General features: G+C 37.4%; 2 protein-coding genes across 5 annotated transcripts in view; one reads left to right on the top strand and one right to left on the bottom strand.

Moving 5' to 3' along the window:
* Nucleotides 1-12,062, bottom strand: part of UBE2E3 (ubiquitin conjugating enzyme E2 E3) — an 82,632-nt gene extending 70,570 nt beyond the window's left edge. The window contains exons 1-4 of one of the 4 annotated variants that reach the window (XM_074009551.1): nt 11,694-12,062; nt 10,430-10,648; nt 8,581-8,631; nt 4,305-5,344 (exon numbers count right to left, since the gene is read on the bottom strand). In XM_074009551.1, the coding sequence (XP_073865652.1) occupies nt 5,194-5,344; nt 8,581-8,631; nt 10,430-10,623 (396 nt within the window). In that variant the 5' untranslated portion in view covers nt 10,624-10,648; nt 11,694-12,062 and the 3' untranslated portion in view covers nt 4,305-5,193. Of the gene's footprint in view, nt 1-4,304; nt 5,345-8,580; nt 8,632-10,429; nt 10,649-11,186 lie in introns of those variants that run through there. The other 3 variants (XM_045367337.2, XM_045367338.3, XM_045367339.3) reach the window with 3 other exon arrangements.
* Nucleotides 10,806-16,418, top strand: LOC141408128 (uncharacterized). Its single transcript, XM_074008563.1, has 2 exons — nt 10,806-10,848; nt 11,369-16,418. Exons 1-2 carry the CDS (start codon nt 10,806-10,808, stop codon nt 12,772-12,774), a joined length of 1,449 nt encoding a protein of 482 aa, XP_073864664.1. The 3' UTR covers nt 12,775-16,418.
* The last annotated feature ends 3,990 nt before the right edge of the window (nt 16,419-20,408 follow it).

The following is a 20,408-nucleotide window of genomic DNA, read 5'->3' as shown; positions in this document are numbered from 1 at the left end:
CCTAGCACAGTGCCAAGCTGGTACTCAATTACTTCCTCTTTAAGCTTTTGAAGTAAGAGTGAAAGTCACTTATTCATAGAGAGAGAGAGAGAGAGAGAAAGAGAGAGAATGTGTGCCTACTTTGTGGCACGGAAATTGATTTCTCCCCAAGCATCTGTACACTTCTACACATTTTTCAGCTACTTTGCAGTTACTCTACACGGATGACTAATTCATGCCTTACTTCCAGACCAAAGCACTTGAAAGTTGCCACATGACCCTCCAGGTGTCTTGCCTGGACACATGTTCCAAATGTCAGAGCTACAAGATATATAGATACAAGTCAACACAGAGAAGAGCTACTCAAGATAGTCTCTGGACCCACAGTGGACTTCACATGAGTGAAAACTAAATCTTTATATGTTGAGCCACTGAGCATTCTAGTTTTGTTTGTAATCACAACACAACCAGCAAAATTTAATGTCTCCTTTTATAGTCTAATTGCACTTAATGCAAGGCAAAATACATACGTAAGTATTAAGTATTACTTAATACTTGTGTTTAAGTATTAAAGATTACCTTCCTTTCTGTGTAATATTGTGCATCTAGAATGAATGGAATGATTTAAAGACAGTATTTGAAAGCAAAGTGAAAAAACAACCCAATATACAAAGAACAACTTAAAAACAAGTGGACACTGATAGTTTCACCTTAAGAGAAAAGAACTCTTAAGCATACAAGTTGCAAAACAAAAAACCCAATAAACCAAAAATAACAACTGAGAAACCAAAATCAGCTATTAGGAAACAGGTAAAAAAGAAAGCAAAGCAAATAAAAACACCCTTTCATCATGAGTAGTAAGTAATTTCAGTCATGGTCACGTAACAGAAGTAGCAAAGCAGTCCCTATTTATCCGTGCAGTTCCACTTCCCACAGTTCCCGTTACTCTAGGTCAACCACAATCCAAAAATATTAAATGGAAAAATTCCAGAAATAATTCTTAAGTTTTAAATCGCACCTCATTCTAAGCAGCATGATGAAATCTCACATTGCCCTGTTCCATCCCACTTGGACTTGAATCGTACTTTTGTCCAGTTTACCCACACTGCATATGCTCTAGTCCAGAAGTGTCCAATCTTTTGGTTTCCCTGGGCCACAGTAGAAGAACTCTCTTGGGCCACATAAAATACACTAACAATAGCCGATGAGCTAAAAAAAAAAAAAAAAAAAAGAGAAAGAAAAAAAAAATCTCATAATGTTTTAAGAAAGTTTATGAATGTGTCAGACCACTTTCAAAGATGTCCTAGCCACCATGTGGCCCAACGGCTGCAGGTAGAACAAGCTTTCTCTAGTCACTTAGTAGTGGTCTTGACTATCAGACTCCACTATTAGAATTGGTTATAGACTACTGCAGTGCTTATTTTCAAATAACCTTCATTTTGCTTAACAATGACTACTATGTCAACTTTCAGGCATCCACAGAGGAGTCTTGAAATGTATTCCCCACAGATAAGAGGGAACTACTGTATAGGGCCATTAACTGCTTATCTACAATTCTAGTATCTCAAAACTCTGGATAAAAAAAAACGAAGTTTTAATAAGGTTGTTACAAAATAATTTGGTAGCAACCCTAAATCTGAACTGACTTGAAACTATTTGTAGCTTCTATTTATCCCACCTGTATGAATATTAATACATTTTTGGTGTGGAAACAGTAATGCAGAGAAACAGTAATGCTGTGGAACAGATTACATAAAGCACCACAAACATATCATATTACCTTTCTAAAACATGAAAATTTCTGCATTCTGAAACACATCCGGCCCCAAGGGTTTGAAATAAAGGATTGGGAACTTGTAAAAATTGAAGTAACTTGTGTATTGTCGTAATGATGAAAATAAAACCCAAATGAGGAGCACAAATTTCTAACCTGCGTGTAACTCAATGTCAAACTGAATTTTGATGACTGTCCAATGTTATTTCTCCATGATGTTATTTTAATACTCCTAGTAGAATAGACATAACCAGCCTAAAGCTAGATCATGCAGGGATATAATTAACTGGCACAAGACCTAAAAGAAATAAAAATACTGCTGTAAGCATTTCTGGCCTCAGAAGACCATAATTTAGCAGGTACTCAAGGTAGCCATTCCTGTGGTTTCGCATAAAAAATAATACACGCGTATGTCAAATAATGTAAGATATGTGTAAACTATGCACAGAAGTAGCAGGAAGTGAAGAACCAGCTGAGGAGCATGTAGGTGAATATATTAAAGAGGCATCACTAATAAGACAGGAAAACAGTCAAAAGCAAACTATTCAAACATTCAAGGGGCAAAGTACAGGAACAAATATCTATAGGAGGGTCTCTCAACTTCAGCACTAGACATTTTGGCCCAGATAATCCTTTATTGTGGGGGGTCTGTCCTATGTATTATAGGGTATTCAGCAGTATCCCTGACTTCTACCTACTAATGTCAGTGGTAGCCCCCTTCTCCCTCAGTTATGAAAAGCAAAAAATATCTCCAGGCATTACCAATTGTCACCTAGACTGGGGGGGCTGGGGAAGGGCAGGACAAAAATTGCCTCAGTTGAGAACCACTGATCCAAAGGGAAAAAAAAGATTAAAAGTTTGAAGATATTTCAGCTTCCAGATTCCAATTAAAATGCCCAAATATACTTACCTGTCAAAATTGGTATGTGAAAAAAAAAAATCACTTTCTATTTCTCTAGATTTACAAGTGATTTTATTATGTTTTCATCTCATATTGATAGGGAAGAAGAGACTGAAAGGTCAAGTTCTTCATTCTCAATCTGAATGTCCTTACACTCTATGCAAGACTTGTTGATTTTCCTGAAAATTAAACATAGCCATAGTTGCTGTTACAGCAACACATTTAAGGAAAGAATAAAGTACTAATTGGTTATAAGAGGAATATGATTTGCAGCATGTAGCTGCAAAGTCAACACATAACTTTTCTAAAAGCACACACTGTTTTACCCACCTTCTAATTACGTTATCTGCATTGAACTTAATAGATTCTTAACAAAAATGTGAAGTTTAGAGAGAAGAATATTATTTTCACTTGGTCACTCCTTTGGAAAATGTTTCTAGTCACACAGGGTACTAAGCATTTTTGCTACACTGGCATGTATGAAGGAAATAACTAGGCCTACTGTGAGTATCAATTGCCTCTCATAAGCAAAAACAGTAGCTAGGTAAACTTTGAATAGGTTATTAAATATTAAATATCATAATTATGAAAAAGGTAAAGAACATATGGGATATTTAATAAATTTTCTCTGAAGTCATTGTTTTGCCTGGAATTGCTATTTCTATGTCAATTTGAGAGACTTCAATTTATTTATTAACAGACCTTCACATGCAAAGCACCATGTGAAGGAAGGAAGAGATACAAAAATGAATAAGACAATCTCTGCCTTCAAGGAACACTCGCTCTTGCAGAAGGTAGACAAGTATTATAATACAGCATGAAAAAAGTACTTTATTACAGTTGTGTTGAAAAAAACTACTGGCTTATTGAGAAATAAAACATCAATTTGCTTTGATCATAAATCATTTAAAATTATCACTAACGCCCAAGTCCTCAGAAAAATCCTCACGACTTTTGAGGTCTACACTGATGCCAAAATGAATTTATCAACAATAAAACTAATATAAAGTACCTACAGATGACCATGGCACAGTGGGATGAAAAATACTTTGTCAGAGTAGTTCTATATTTATCTGTTTTACAGTCGAGCTTCCAATTAAGATTTAATTTTTATAAAAAGGGGCTTCCAGGATCTTTTTTTTTGAAGAGTTGAAAATAAAAGGACTAGATAACCAATGAGATACAATCTTGTAGCAAACACCAAAACAAAAACAATCAAATGTATTAAGAAAAAGCAATCTATCTATATGTGTGAGAGAGTTTACAACCAAGTACTCTACAATCAACCAACAAAGCTAATATAGGGATCACACGTTATTTCAATTATTACCTGCTTTCATATGCCAATTAGAAAAAAGCTTTCAAAATTTCTCCTTAGTTCACAGACAAGGAAAGAATGCTATGGGGTTAGGTAATGCAGGTAACAGCAATCCAGAACGTGAATTTTAGAACTGCTGATATAATCCCATTCACAGTAAAATCACAAATTCTTATATTTTAAAAGGGGAAAACACAATCATTACTCTTATCTAAAAATTGTTTATTATACTTTACTGGACAATCATAATATTCTCTATTGAATTAAATATCATTGATCTTATGTATGTTCCTTTAAAAGGGATGCAGTATTTGTTCATCTATGCCTGAAGCTTTTAGGTTTATTTTTTTTTACACAAGTTTCTAGGAACTACTTTTACTGATAATAAAAAACAAATTGCTTGTTATGTACTTGTACTCAATAATCTGGTGATGAATTAAGATAAAATTATATAAGACATCAATGCACTGGAGAAAATGTCAGCAACAGTGAGAGCACACCACTACACTGTGTCTCCCATTTTTATCTTGCTGTGGCCACTTTACTGACTCCATTTACACTGCTACAAAACTTAAACATATTAATTCGTTTAATCCTCACAATAACCCTATTATAAAGGGGAGTATTAATTTAATCCCCACTTTACAACTGAGAAGAACAGAAATATTCCAAAATGTATCTAAGGTAACACAGCAAGTTAGTGGCAGAGCATGGATCTCAACCCAGACAGTCTTGCTCCAGTACCAGCACTTTTCAAACCTACTTACATATGCAATTCACCAGGAATCTTGTTAAATTCAAATTCTGGGTTGGGGGTTGGGGGAAGCAAGAGTCTGCATTTCTAACAAACTCATCTGTGACGCAGATGCTGACAGTCGGCAGGTCACTCTTTTAAGTAGCAAAGTTCTAGTCTACCCTAGAAAATGATGGAAAGTGGCAGCAACCCTCATAAGAAAGTAGAAATTATCCTCAGACAATTAGACTAATGAGGAAGCTAGAGATTACCAACTACTGGTTTAGAAACAACTGCTTCTTTTATGATTTCATTATTTTTTTATTTTTAAAGAAGAAAGTCAACGAAATTACCTCATCTCAGGTTTTGCTAGTCAGTGTATTCATACTATAAACTTGAAACTGTAATACATATCCCCCAATATGGCCTTTCCCACATCAATAAACTATTTATTAATACAAATACCCCCGAATATCTTCAGAATAGATTCACTCTGAACATACTGATGAGTATTTTAAGAGTGTATATTTGTGCTTCTTCCTATATGGAAAGAAATTAAGGGTTAAGTTAGAAATCAAGTACCTTGCTAAACTTTTGCTGTTCGCACAAGTGGTGACTAGGAGAGGACAAGGACACCCTCTGGGAAACAGATGGAAAGTAAATGTCTTAATAACACATCACTAAACAATTCTAGTCAATAATTCTCTCTAAATACAAATAGGGAAATGCCCATAACACAATTTCCCTTGACTCTCATTGATGTATCAATTATTTATACTCTATGTAAACAGCATAAATTGAAACCAATAAATAATATATCCCTATGTTTAGTACACTATGGTCCATGGCCCTCCAATACCTAAAACCTAAAATAACATCAAATCACTGGAAATAACGTCATTATCAAACTTTTACATTATCAGGAAAAGAAATATCAATGCTATCAAAATATACTAAAACATGTATAAAGCCATACACAATACTAACATCACCCTGGGTGTGTATGTACTAGACATAACTATATACTAATTAAACAATATTTCATTAATTAAAAAATAGGAAGGGATTTTAAAGAAATCGTCCCAGTCTGAATAATTTTTGTTTTGCTGAGTTTTCTTGTATTTCATTCAACGTTTTCCTGAATGTACACAGATATACTTTACATTTCTTCCCCGAGGAAGAATTAAAGCTGTCACGTACTTTGACAAACTTGTAAAAATCGTATTCAAGACTGTAATGGAATTCTGATTAAATAACTACACATGAAAGCCAAATGTATTAGGTTTCATAGATCTCAGGCAATATGAATTCACATATTCTAGAATTTATGAATATAGATTCCATTTTTAATTACAGCATAAATTAATAAATTTAAACTGTACAATCACCGTAAAGCTAAAATTCTCATTTACGCACTTGTGAATTAAAAGAACATAACACCACAGTCTGTCACAGATCTGACACAAAGGCAAAAATATAATACAAATTCAGGCTTCTTACTTGTCAAAATTCTAAAACACCTTTACTGAATACTCAGTATTCCAATTCCCACTCAAGGACAAAAAGTAGGTCTTCTTCCACCCAAAAGAATTTGAAGACAAACAAAGTATCTGGATATTTTACATGTGAGGCATAGGGAAAAACACTGCCTCCAATAATAAGCAACAACTTATCCTGGTTCCCTACTAAGACATATTTTATGTCTGTTTTTCACATACCACAGCCACACATAAACTCATCTATTAAAAGAACTTGAGAACTAAAAGATGTCATTTGCAATAGGTGAGAGTCATCACAGGTTGTGACAAGGGAAAGCAGGGATGAGGTGTTCCATGTTATTGTTCACAGAAAACTCAAAGTTTTGATGTTTCACTAGTCTAATCACTAAATGAGGAAGCATTATTTCAAGGACTTAAATGAAATCTGGTATATAAAGAGAAAGACAAGTGAAACCACCTATCTCGTGGAAAGATTCTACTCCCTCTAAAATAATCCTCAGTGACCTTGAGGAAACATTCCCAAGTTAAACATGTAAAGCAGATTTCTCTGGTAACTGCAACAGCAGGCTATTGCTCTGAGGGCACTCAACACATGTCTACTAGGCTTTCTAGATTTATGCATATACATTAGTTTCTTCCATTTGCAGAAAATCAACAGAAACCTTTAAAAATGTTTGACCTTACATGCAATTTTAAAACATTTAAGAGTTCTGAATTGATAGATCTTTACATTTTTCATAATGGGAAATATCAGAACACACTCTGCAAGTTAAGTGATTCTTCCAGCGAGCAAATTTAACTTGACCTCCCTAAATGGCTACAGATTTGACACACCATTTAGAAGGCTGGAGGGAAAATACTTTGATTTGCTTGTTCTCTAAAGCAGCACTGTTCAATAGAAATATAATGCAAGTCACATATGTAATTTTAAATATTCCAATAACCATATTAAAATAGTAAAAAATTGAAATTCATTTTAATAACATTTTATATAGCCAGATACATCCAAAATATTATTTTAACATGCAATGAACATATTTTTTAAGTCAATGCAATATTATACACTCTTTTGTTGTACAAAGTTTTCAAAATCCAATGTGTATAAATTTTACCCTTATACCACATCTCATTTTGGACTAGCCACAACCGAAGAGGTCAACAGCCACATGTGGCAAGTGGTGACGTTACTGGACAGCACAGCTCTTAAGTAATACTTTGAGATCTCACATACCACTATCTCCTTAAAATTAGTTTACATTCATGTTTCCTGTTTGAACTGAAATTACAAATACAAGCAAACTGTTCATTCAATGGATAAATCAGGATCAAATCACCTTATCTGAGGATCCAGTTAACATACACAGTAAGAAGCAATTGGATTATACCCTATTATATATCACAAGTAGACTTCAGAGATAGGGTCTATCATCCCAAGTGAATACAACTTGTAACAGAAATACAGGTTAAACACGAAAACATTTTCCTATCAAACCATAAAACTGCCTTATTTCTTGCAGCCGTTCGCATTATTGGGCACATATCTCTTCACAAATTATCTACAATATTGTTTTCTATGTGTGTTCAATTTTGTAAGCCATATAGTCATTTAAAAAAGAATAGAGCGCTATACAAATGAAATGAAAAAAATTATTGGAGAAAAAATACTCAACCAGATACTTTTAATGTATCTTATACCAACCAATAATCTTAAATTCATCTACCTGAGTTCCACTGAAATGAATTCTCACAATTCCAATTCATTTACTGCTTTTCATACACAAATTCCAACTACCAAAATTACTAAAAATTTCCTCAAGCCATCAGGACATTGGCTTAAAACGTAAATAATTCCAACAATGCATTCTGTAGAAAACGAGGACTAAAACCATTAGCTTAGCCCATAAAATTTATCCTTAAGGCTAGTAACTGAATAAATCAAACAGAACCAACTATATGCTTGTTTACTGCATTTACATTTTGTAACACCACATTCAGCAATTTCTAAATAGGGAAGGTCAGTACAGACTGCACACAAGCAGTAACTTTAAAGCTGAGCAAAATTTTAGAAGTTTCTTCAGTATACTTCTGAATAAACACCCTCTACAGAAATACATCAGAACAAAAATCAGCACCATTCATAAGAATCTCAGAAGCACAAAATCAGTATATTCATAAATCCACAAAGTATACTTATGCTAAAAAGTATTTTTCTCCCAATTTTATCTAGTTCACCTTCTACAATTTTTGTTTAATGCACTTGCAAAGCTGTAAAGAAGCAAACGTTGTCTCCTCTGCTGCACACATATCCAGACAATACATCAATCTCTTGATATTTTTCCACAATTTGAAACCGAAACAACAAAATTCATTTCTTACCTGCAATTAGGAGGAGGATCAAGGGTTATTTCAGCTAGCTCCTTCTGAATTCTGTTAGTGAAATGAGAAGAGACAAAAAGGATTTGAGATAGTCTACAGAATAACCAGGGAATTACACTGCCCTCTACCATCATGCAGTTAAATGCAAGGCTGGCTCTGCCTTCAGTAATGCTAACATGGCTGCTTCCTCTTTGTTCTCAGAGGCATAACCCAAATCCCTTAACAGAAACTTTGCAGCTTTTTTTCTCACTTGCTGCTGCAAATAAGTAAGTCATTTACACTTGATTTGAGAAATACTCATCCACTAGTACTCAGTAAAGAATATAATATCTATTTCAAAACACTTTTTACCAAAGAAATTCTCTTTTCAAGCTTATATGCAAATGAGACAAAAAGGGAGGAGGGAAAGCACTGGAATATTTGACAAGGACTTCGAGTGACTTTTACTGAGGTAAAAATTAACAGGCTACTGCAACAGCACATTAACAGTTCTGACAATATTTTATCTGTCAAAAAAAAAGTTTAAAATTTACAAATATCTTTACTGGTGAAAAACTTTCGAAGACTACATGACATTCTAATTTACCCATTTCTGTTTTCCCTGATCATAGGCACAGCACTTAAATTTAGTAAATATTGACAGAAAGAGAAAATACATAGGCCTGAGTTAAGGGGGAGAAAAGCAGTTCTCTGATTTGATTCAAATTTAAGATGCTTTCAAAACTTTAGACGTGTCTAATATGTTCTGCATCAACACTATACCAAATTGAGAAGGATTTTATATTATGTCAAAGACTGCTGCCATTCAAAAATATTCTCAAGTTATTAATACATCATTACTGAGACAATAAAGGTGAAAATCCATAGAAAAATATGAGTATTTATGAATCACCACAGAATGCAGTATTTGTAGAAATATTTTTTCCTTTAGTTGTGATCAATAAAAATTAACAAAATGTCAACATTGGCTAACGCTGTAGAGATTATACATTTTATGTATAATTACTAGAGTTTGTGGATGTTCCACTACTACTACCACTGACAGAGTCTCATTGACAGAATCTTTTCTTCTCTATCAGAAAATATAAATCAATAGGAAACAAATGATCTTCCACTTACATCCAATTAAATATGTTTCTCCTGCTGTTGAGTATTAACTTGTCAAGCACATCCACAAGTTTCAGAGTGAAGAGGTCCAAGGACAATGAAAGTTTTCTATCACCAGTGACACCTCAAATTGTAAAGGGCTACTTTTCAGTTTGATTTGCCCTCACAAGCACAGGGAGGGATAATCATAATTTAACCACGAAAGTTACCTGTGATACATGATTTAAAGTCATGTTTTGTAAAACTGTAAGCAGATTTGCAGCACGATTTTAAATCTGCTTTCAAACATAGCAAAGGCCTGAATTTGCAATTTTCTAGCAAATATGATCATTTCTGATCATTAAGTTTCATGAAGAGAGGCCCTGCTAATCTCTGGAAGTGTCAATTTCATTAAAGAAGATTATGACTCATAAAAGGAAACATCCCCAAAGTACCATCTAATTTGGGTTCACCAAATTTTCCTTGCCAACTCCTTAAACAATCTGTCAGAATGTTAGTCTAATCTCTACTCAAGGATACTCAACTGAAGTTACCGAAGTACAGAATAAGTTTGCTTAAAAGCATAATTCTAGCAAGGTTGCATACATACCACCTAAAGAATGACAACTCATTCAAGTACAAATAAACTGATAATGAAGTAAATATTTCTGAACTATTGCTACTGATGTAAAACCAACAAAAGCGTCCAACCACCTGGAAGACAACCTGACAAAGTGTGCTGGATCCTTCTTTTACACATTACCTTTTAGCACTAGTGGATAACTTAGCAGTGGTTTTGCTAGAGAGTTTGGTGTTTTTCTTCTGCTGGGCGGCAGAAGGTTTTCTTTCCTCTTGTTCTTCAGGCTCTGGAGCGGCTGGGTCTCGCTGGTCCGCATCTGAACTGCCACTGCTGGTGCTGGGGCTCTCATCATCGGACCTTTGCCTATCACTGGACATCTTGGTGAAGTTATCTCTTGGAAAACTTTTAAAGAGAACAGGGGAGGATGGGGAGAAAATGTTAAATCTAGGAAATAAACCAACAGCATTTTCTTCTATTCATCTAATATCGTATTGTAATGAAAAAGCTTCAAAAGTGTTCACACTTATTTCATCATACAACAAGGGTTACAAGGGAGGTGATGTGTCACACAACGCCAGCGTTCAGGGATTTGCCGAACTCAAGTTAGAAAACCCACTCACATTTTTTTCCATCTCTTGGACAATCTATCAATTGTCTACTTTCTCAGAAGGCATGAAACAGATTTGCCAAGGAACTTAGGCAACAAGCATTAATAACATATGACATACTGTAAATAACAGATCTCGCTGAAAAAATGTTTAAAAGTCACTAATAACGTCTAAATATTTACACACTGACATTGGTCAAAGCTACCAAATTCCCTTTCCGAGAGGAAAACACACCCTGTTAATCGCCCATATGCTTATTTAAGGTGGCGATTCCTTCTCAGTGCACGTAAAGGCTTTAAACACAACACTTGGAAATTTAAAAATCAACTAACGAGCTCCTCTAGCTGTTTCCACCGCCAGCAGCGAAGATTCATCCGGCCAAGACCTAGCTGCCACCCTGGGAAAAGCAGAATTCAAACTGCACCTTCTGCAAAGCTCCCAATGCCACCAAGGTTCCTCGCTCAATTTTTACATCACGGACCGACATTTTGTCCAAAATAACGAAAAAAATAAGAAACCCAGAGGAAAAACAAACAAACAAACAAAGCCCCAAGAAGTGCAACAAATTTCCGCGCCCGCGGAGGCGAGTCGCGGCCGGCGGCGGCGGCCACGCAGCTCCGCGGCCCTTTGTGGGGAGGGCCGCGCGGGGGCCGCGGGCAGCGCTCGCCGCGCCGGGCGCCAAGTGATGCGAGCAGCCCGGCCGGCCCCGCCGCGGCTCGCGGACACCGGCGGCGCGGGCGCCCGGCGCGAACAAAGCTGCCCGCCCCCGCCCCCTCCCCCACCGCAGCCGCCGCCGCCCCGGCCGCCCCCCACGCGGCCCCCCGGCCCCTCCGCCTTACCTCGGCCGCCCGCCCGGCCCGCTCGCGCGCCGCTACGGTGTGGGGGAGGGAGAGAGAAAAAAACCCTTCCTTAAGGAAATGGAGGCAGCTGTGGGGGGGGGAAGGGGGGGGAGGGAAAAAAAGAAGCCGAGGAGGCTCTGGCCGGGGAGTGTGGAACATTGAAAGTCGGAGGGGGTTGTGCAGTGCCGGGCTCCGGCCGGAGGGTGGCGCCGCCCAGCGCCTTCGGAAAAAAGGGGGGGTGGGAGCTCGGCTGGGCGAGGGCGCGAGCTCCCGGCGAGGCGGAGGGGACGCGGGAGACCCCCGCGCGCTGTGGCCTCCCGCCGCCGCCGCCCGGCTCGGCTCCTCCCGGCCGCGCAGTCAGCAAGTTCCGAGGCGAACGCGGGGGGAGGGGCGGGCGCGGCGGCGGCGCGCGTGCTCGCTGCTTGCCTGGCGGAGGGGCGCGCGCCGCCGGCGCCCGGCGGGCGCGAGCTGTTCCCGCGCGCTCCCGCGCGCGCTCCCCGCACCTCCCCTCACCCGGGGGGTGCACGCGTCCGCCCGCGCGCGGCCAGGACAAAGAGCGCGGCGGGGACCTGGCGGGCTGGCCCCTGCCGCCCTTGGCCGCGGAGCCTGTGCCAGAGAAGGCGGGGGCGCGGGCACCGTATCGTGGGGCCGCTGTGCCGCGGGGTGGCTTCCGGCCTGGGCCCGCCTCCGGGCGGAGGCTGCCCATTGGGCTACCCGCGTCCCCAGGGCTAGTTCCATCCCGTCCGCCTGCGTGGGGGACGTCGTGGCTCCCGGGGCCCCAGTACCTGGGAAAGGGCCCTGGGCGCGTGGTTGGGAGTCCCCCGCCGCCCCGGGAGACGGGAGACTAATGGGTGTTGTTGGCGAGGCCAGGCACGCAGGCGGAGAAGAGCTGCCACTTGCCCCTCGTGTAAGCTGGAGGAAGGGACAAGGTGGGGTCCTGGGCATTGAAGAGAGTAGAATATATTTGTTGATTAGGGGACCAACCTCTATTTATTTTTGGCTCACAGCTTGCAACTGTCGCTGCCAAAAGAGACCGTCCTTCGGATGCTTTGAAACCTTAAAAATCCAAAACAGTGTTTAAAATGTCCCGCTCAACATTCTTAAAAGTGAAGGAGAAGAGTTTGGGGTTGTGGGGTGGCGATGAGAGCTAAATACATGACACTTTTCTGCGGGACTCTTCTGCCTTGCACGAGGTGCCAGTTCTGGAAAGAAGTCCTGAGTGATGGTGGGTCAGAATGTCCACCCAGAAAAGCTTTAGGTGGAGATAGTGACAGTTTTGTTTGTTCTACCATTCTTTTTGCAGTCTCCAGGTGGACTGTGCGGTTTTTACCCCGCGGCACAAAGTAGCCAGAATACAAAAACTTCCTGTTTGCCGCCCAGACCTTCTCCAGCTACTGAGAACTTGTTCCGGTGATGGAGCCTCAAAGGAATTTGTGGATTCCTCTCCCACAAGTGTCCAGGGGCAGGGGTGCTGTGAGAATGTGCAGTTCACAGAGGGAGTGAGAATGGCAGAGTCAAAACATGTACCAGAGTTAAGGGAAAGACGAAAAGACTGAGTGAGCCAACTATTTGCTTATTATTTCTCCTAATAGAAAACTTTTGGTAAAAGCTTGATAACAACTCTAAAGAATAAGTTACATTTACGTAATTTTCCAAAGACACAGTCATTCAGTTAACTTTATTGAGGGCTCTATGTTGCTAGGTGCTGGACACACTCATTCAGTTGCTGTGTGACTAAAGCCAGGTCTCTACTCTGTGCTAAGAGCTCCTCATCCAGAAGGGGAACAGTTCATTAAAGTTCACTAGATTCATAAGCAGTAAGGATATTCCACTCAGAATGAACAGATAGAATAACTCATGCCTCAAAAAAGAGCATGGTCGGTCTGTGGACGAGCATTTTGATTTGGCTGGGTCAAAGAGTGCTTGTGGGAAAAGCTTGTTAGTGAAAATAAACGCAGAATTTTCCCCCAGCTTTACACGATGTGATGTTACAGCAAAAGCCAGACAATTTGGAGTTCAAGCTTTGCTTTGTTTGGAATGGGGAGATATAAAAGGAAAGCTGTATGCTAAACATGGGTTCTTTTAGGAAATTTAAGAACACAGAAATAGCCTGAAGGCCCAAAGGCCAGTTGCTGATAGGATTTAGTGGGGTGAGGAGCTTAGGGGAGAAAGATATTTAGTTGTGTTTGGTAACGTCTTCAGAAATAGTATTGGGTTGAAAAGCAAGGTAAGTGTATTCTAATCCTCATTCTACTAAGTTCATATGACCTTGGGCAAGTTAAGTTATTTCAATTACTCTTATGTAAAAGGAGATTGTATCAAAGGTTCTAAACCCTCTTCTCAAAAATTCCATGATTCCATGATTTTTTGGTGAGTTTGAAGTCATGGAGTTTAACTTAACTTTCACCCAACAGAATATTCAGGATCTACTAACTGCTTGGGAAACTGGAGTGAAACATGGGTCATGCTCTTAACCAAGCTCGATTGTGTAGTGGGGCAGCCAGAAAAGTAGCCTGCAGAATGAGAAGTGCTATATTAAAGAAGTGAATGAGAATAGAGCATTCTTAATCATCAATTAATTAATAATGGAACTATTAATTCAGGTTGGAGTTGTGGGGCGTGAGGTAAACGTCAAAGAAGGAAACATTAGATTAGTCCTGGAGAGAGCACTAGGGCTAGTGATAATGTAGATAATATAGGTAATACTCTTGGCAAAATACCTGGAACTTGGGTGTTCAACAAATAATACCTATTGTTAAAGTCACCATAAATATAATGAATGGTTCCATGAGGTTAGGGGCAGTAGTGCCCTGCCCCCCCAATGTGAGGTGCCTGGCTCCCTTCATTCAGCTGACTCAAGGGGTTGCTCAAATGATTTCAACTCACAGCTCCTCTCCCAGATGACATGGCATCACCTCCACCAGACGTAACTTGTAAGGTACAAATTGCTTCTAATGTTTAGTTCTTCCTCATGTGACAACCTGTTTTGTAATTATTTTCTCTCTCTCTCTTGTTTTTGCTATGTCAGTCCTTGAAATTAGGGTTCATGTTTCACGGGCACTCTTGGGAGCATATAAATTTGACCTAATGAAATTATTTCATAAAATATATAATAAAAAGCGCCCTTTTCCCATAAGGTCCCTCAGAATAGTTTCACAAGCAGACACCAGCTACCACACAAAAGATTGTTTCTTCTCAGTCTCTTTTCTTTTCTCTTGTTGGTGTGGGGTCCTGCCAGCCTCTCACTCACAGCCCTGAGAAGGGCAGTAGTAGGAGGGAAGATGCCGAATCCAATTGCAGTATTACAATGATTATCTCTTATCCCCTTATCCACCAAATGTTGTGACAAAAAGAGGCCTGCCTAAGGGCAAATAAGTCAGACCCCAGAATCCTTTGCACCTCCGTAGTTTGGGAGATGCTTTTCCTTTCAATGAGTCTCTGTTATCTGTGTACATAATTGTGAGTATGTGTAACTAAGAATTTCACAGGATCTCTCACTGAATTACCTGAGAAGTTTCTTAATTGAATGATTATGTAAGCTGGGGTATAGACCTCAACTCATCCACCATGACCAACAGCATCCCTCACACATAGAAGATGTAGAATACATATGAATTTATTTTGTTGATTTTAAGGTGCTTTGTTTCCTTCCAGTCAATAACTTTTCTGAGTGTCCCTTCAGTTTTACTGGCTGTTTCTGATGCTTTCCAGTTACTTGTATCCTCAGTCCTCTGGCTAAGCAGTTTTCTCTTTCTACCCATAAACACTGGATTGGTTTACTAGAAAGGTATTTCTTGGCTCAGCCTTAGTTTACACAGCCTTGTTTGTCATTGTTAGTCCCAGTGTCTTTGGACCCCCAGAATCCAAGTGCACCCAGTGACATCTGGGTGCACTTCCACTGCATCCTGAGGGGAAAACCTGCTGTGTGCTACACCAAGGGCTGAGCCCTGGAGTTCGAAAGGTGCATAAGCCTTGGTTTGACGTCAGATAACTCAGTGATTATTTTCTGTATTTCTCTTTTGAGATAACTCTAAGGGAAGGTATATACCCAGAAAGGCTTATGTCATGGTAAGGAGCCTGTACACGTGAAACAAAACCATGAGCACCTTAGTATGTCAAAAGGCATTACAGAAAGATTTTTAAAGAAATATTTAACATTATAACAAAAATTTAGCCTTGCTAGTTATCCAGAAAGGAAAGTTGAAATGAAATATCTACCAAAATAGCAAAAACAATTTTTAGTTGTTATAATAATTCCTGGAAAATTGGTTTTTTAAAAAAAATCCCTTTGCCCGTTTCTAGTAGCAATGAAAATTGGTACATGTTTCAAAAAGCAATTTGGAAGTTTTTTTCAGGAGCATTAAATGTTGCCATACCCTTTGACCAGATTTCTCCATTTCAAGAAATGTACTTTAAGGAAACATTCTAAAAGTGAGAAAAATGATATTGAAAAATTGGAAATGTCCAACAATATGCAAATGATTACACATACTGATTCACCCACATAATTAAATTTGCCATTATTAAAATAACAGTTGTGCAAAGCAAGCTAAAATACAAAAACAGATTATGATAAAATACACTTAAGGTATAAGTTTGTCTATTTTAGTCACTGAAATCAGAGCCTGCCTCAATACCTCTCAAGGTACCGAGCACAAAGTAAATCCTCTATAAATATTTGTTGAATTAATATGCATTGTATTTTTACAATAAGCAAAACAAAAATGTCTGAAAACAAAAGGTTGACCAGTACCTAGATTTTAGAATGACTATGAATATGAACAACTTTATATTCTTTTTACTATATGCAGTATTTTTCTAGTTTAATAAGCAGGTACTACTTTTATGAGGGGAAAAAAAGATGTAAATAAATGCAGAGGTGTAGATTTGGCAAAAATAAATGCTGTTTTAACAGTTTTTTTAAAGTTATTACATAAATTAAAAGAAATGATGAAAGTTCAAGCAGACTATTTTAGAATTTGTCAGGATTTTAAAGTTGATATAAGAAAAAATAGGGAAGACCAATTTTAAATACTGAAAAAAGCCATATGAAGAGACTCCACATTAAATAAAACAAGCTCTGGCTCGAGGACAGATAGATCACTGAAAAAGATGTAACCAAGAATTAGATCATTTAATTATGTAACAGATGAGATTTTACCTAAAACATACAAAAAAAGAAGTATTATGCAATAAATGACTGAGATAACTAGTTACCAATATGGAAAAAGATCACTTAAAATCATGCCTTATTTCATATATCAGCGTAGTTATAAGCGAGTTCAAGAGTTAACATTTTTAAAAGTCACTACTTAAGAAAATCAGAATAATTTGAGTACATGATACAGAGAGACAGAGTTATGATATACTATGCTAAAAAGCAACAGCACCACGAAAAATTACAGGAAACAACGCATTTGACCAGGTACACAAATTGAAGCCTCAATATGCCTTCCTAAAGGAACCACGTACATATACATGTAGCAAGTTGAAAACAGGCTAGATAAAATGGTTTGTATAATACTATGAATAATGATTAGTATATATCACATGTAATTCTGAAGAGGCTTATAAAAATATCAAAACATAGTTAAAGAACATGTTAGAAATTTGAAGTTATTAAACTGTATGTAAAAATATTTATCTTTGCCTTAAAAAATTTAAGAAATATATATATTAAAATGGGGTACAACATTCTTGCCTTCAAAATTTGCAAATCTAAAAACTATGTAATGCCAAATACCTGGAGGAGTATCATGAGAACGGCACTTTCCTATATTGCTGATGGCATTGTAAATTGATATAACCTTTTTGGGAAGCAATTTGGCAATGTGCTGCAAGAATCATAAAAATGTTCATACTCTTTTAACCTAGTAATTCTACTTCTGGGAATCTATCCTAAGGAAATAATCCAAAATATTTTTTAAATGCTATATGCCTGACAATGTTTATCCCAGTATAATTTATACTATATAAAAATGGAAACCACTCAAACCGTCCAACATAAGGACTAAGCTTGGTAAATTACGGTTCATTCACTCGATGGAATATGATACATGAATATAAAATGGTGAGTATTATAACTAACAGTTTATCAATTCCTCCTTGTCGGAAAATCCTTTTCTATGAAATCAGCTCATGTCCTGCTTAGTTAAAAAGACTAACAAAAGTGTCATACATCTTTTTTTTAACTTATATTTTTACTTAACATCATCACTTACATTTTTCTGAGATGCCTCATAGCATCTTCTGTAAAATCAGGTTAAATGTATCATTTCTGCTTCAGAAAACAAAGTTGTATCCATGATGGTTGAAAAATGTATAATAGAGATTTGGAAGAAATATGCAAACAATCATTTTGGAATAAGTAGCCTGATTGCTTGTGATTCTGGCTACCTCTTCCATATTGCATAAATGGTTATCTAATTAGAAAAGGCTCAATAAGGAGCAGTGTGCTTTCTTTTGGGGCTACAAATAAAGTAGTTTAATTTGATATGATAATCAGGCTTCTGTGCCAGTTGAACATCTATATAACTAAAGTAGTAAAACAATATTTTTACAGAATGTTTCTGTTTCAAGAGTAAGACTTTTAGTTTTTTTCAGGTCCATTTTAAAGGCTCATTATAATTTATAAAGATCTCAAAAATCTTTTATGCCTAGTAAAATGTCAGGTGTATATGATTTTAACTTCTCTGGATTATAATATCCCAAAATAACTCAGACGAAGTAAATATCCCAGAGTAATGTGAATGAGTTAAAAAAAATGATAAAAAATTTTCAAAAAGAATATATATTCTGTGTGGTAGAGGTAAGGAACATCTCCAACTTAGATTCATAAAGGAATGACCACTTAGTGTTAGTACTAATAATCCAGAAAAGGATGTTGAGGTACTAGACTTTTTCTACTGGTGAAATTAAGGATTAGAGACAATAAGTCACTTTCCTAAACTCTTAAAGGTAGCTCTTGACAGAACTGTAGAGAGCACTTTGGAATTCTATGCCCATTCTGCTATGCTGTCATATCTACCAGGGCAAAGAGTCCAGTCTCCCAAGTCACCAGCTCCTGTAGAGATTGTGAAAAGACTGTCATCAGAAAGTTTTTGTAACTTTAACAGTCTTTTTGCACCTTTGTTCATAAACATGAAAGAGACCTTCTCTAATATGGTAGTATAAATTCAGTAATCCTGTTATAATCATTCTCTACATAATCATCCTATATATTCTTGATAAGACTTGTCACAATTTATAAGTAAATTTTTTTTGTGTTATTATTTCTGCAATATTTTTCTCCCCATACTAGAAGGAGGGAAGGTCCCATATCTATTTTTTGTGCCTAGGACAGTATCTTGGCATACTTGGCATATAATATTTAGTAAAATAATTCTTGAATGAGACCACATTACCTTCATTCACAGTCAAAGAGAGCCAACTGAAGGAAATGTTACGGAATAACAACAACAAGAAAAATTATCTTTTCACACTGCCTAATATATTTATGGAACCAGTTTCATTAAAGACAGCATAGGCCGAGCATACAGGAATTGAAAGATATTTAGAGAAATTAAAGGACAATAGTTTCATACAGTGAAATAAAAGATGTTTGGTATATGACTCTAATCTCTGAGATAAATGTCAGGGAGAACAATGACCACATTTTCTCACTCAATTTCTAATAAGATCATGGTCAGAGAATGAGTACTGGGCTATAGACTTATGCTGTTTTCTAAAAGTATAGCAGGGTAACACAGTTTTTCTAACCTGTTTAATAAAATGTCTGCATAGAAGAAATCAAGTTATGTGTTCTATAAAGCTAAAGTCTGGCAGTTAAGATTAAAATCAATCATCTCAATCAATCTCAGACTCATTGGCAGAGCAATTTAAAAGAACTGATGGAAATAAAACTGTTACACATTTGGTCAAACTTTCTCTACTACTTTATCAAAACATTGTGGTCACTGACCCAGAAACTCAGCATCTTAAGTTTAAGTCCTGGTTAAAATGCTTCAGCCTTCTACATGCCAGTTTCTTTATCAGTAAAATGAAGCGTCTGAAAGTCCTTTCCAATTCTGGAATCCGTATGATTTATGCTCTTGTTTAAATAAATAATGTTGAACACACTGAACTAACTAACATGATTGTTAGCATCTTTAAAAACAGAAACAACAACAACAACAAAACTAACAATGCTTAAAGGCACCACTTATGCCAGTGATGATTTAAGGCCATATGTATCCACATGAGTCAATTAACTGTTAAAATTCAATTTAGCTTTTAAAAATTAGAATGTCTTATGTAAAGGATACTATAACCAGCACCACCTTTTCCCCATTATTTTGGCTATATGAACATATGAGTATCCAAACCAGCTGTCAATTTAAATGGGAAAAAATACAACAGCAATTCAAGTTGTTTAGAATTTTGTAAAAAAAATTGATGTCATTTTTCATTTTTAATAAGGTTGTTTCTGTCACGTGAGTTTTCCACTTTCTGGTTAGATTAATTCTAAACTTAATTTTTTTCTTCTTCTTAGAAGAATTTCTTAAAAAACAAAGTTATGACTACCGTGTGGCTGCTCTTGCTATACACACAAAAAGTCCCATAAAACTGAACGTAGGAAATATAATTACATGCATATCTGAGACTTTATTTATTCAAATAAATAAATATAATAAAGTCCTTTTAAAGGACAAAGTACAGTGGTAGAGGATAATGTGC

This window comes from Macaca fascicularis, chromosome 12 (assembly GCF_037993035.2).
Source record: "Macaca fascicularis isolate 582-1 chromosome 12, T2T-MFA8v1.1".
Lineage (NCBI taxonomy): Eukaryota > Metazoa > Chordata > Mammalia > Primates > Cercopithecidae > Macaca > Macaca fascicularis.
This window is presented reverse-complemented; position numbering and strand designations above follow the sequence as displayed.

Bases quoted from the DNA above. Each gene is read 5' to 3' on its own strand.
- LOC141408128 (XM_074008563.1), top strand. From the start codon at position 10,806: ATGTGTCACACAACGCCAGCGTTCAGGGATTTGCCGAACTCAA. The intron at 10,849-11,368 runs GTTAGAAAACCC...GAAAAAAATAAG, and splicing joins CAGGGATTTGCCGAACTCAA to AAACCCAGAGGAAAAACAAA.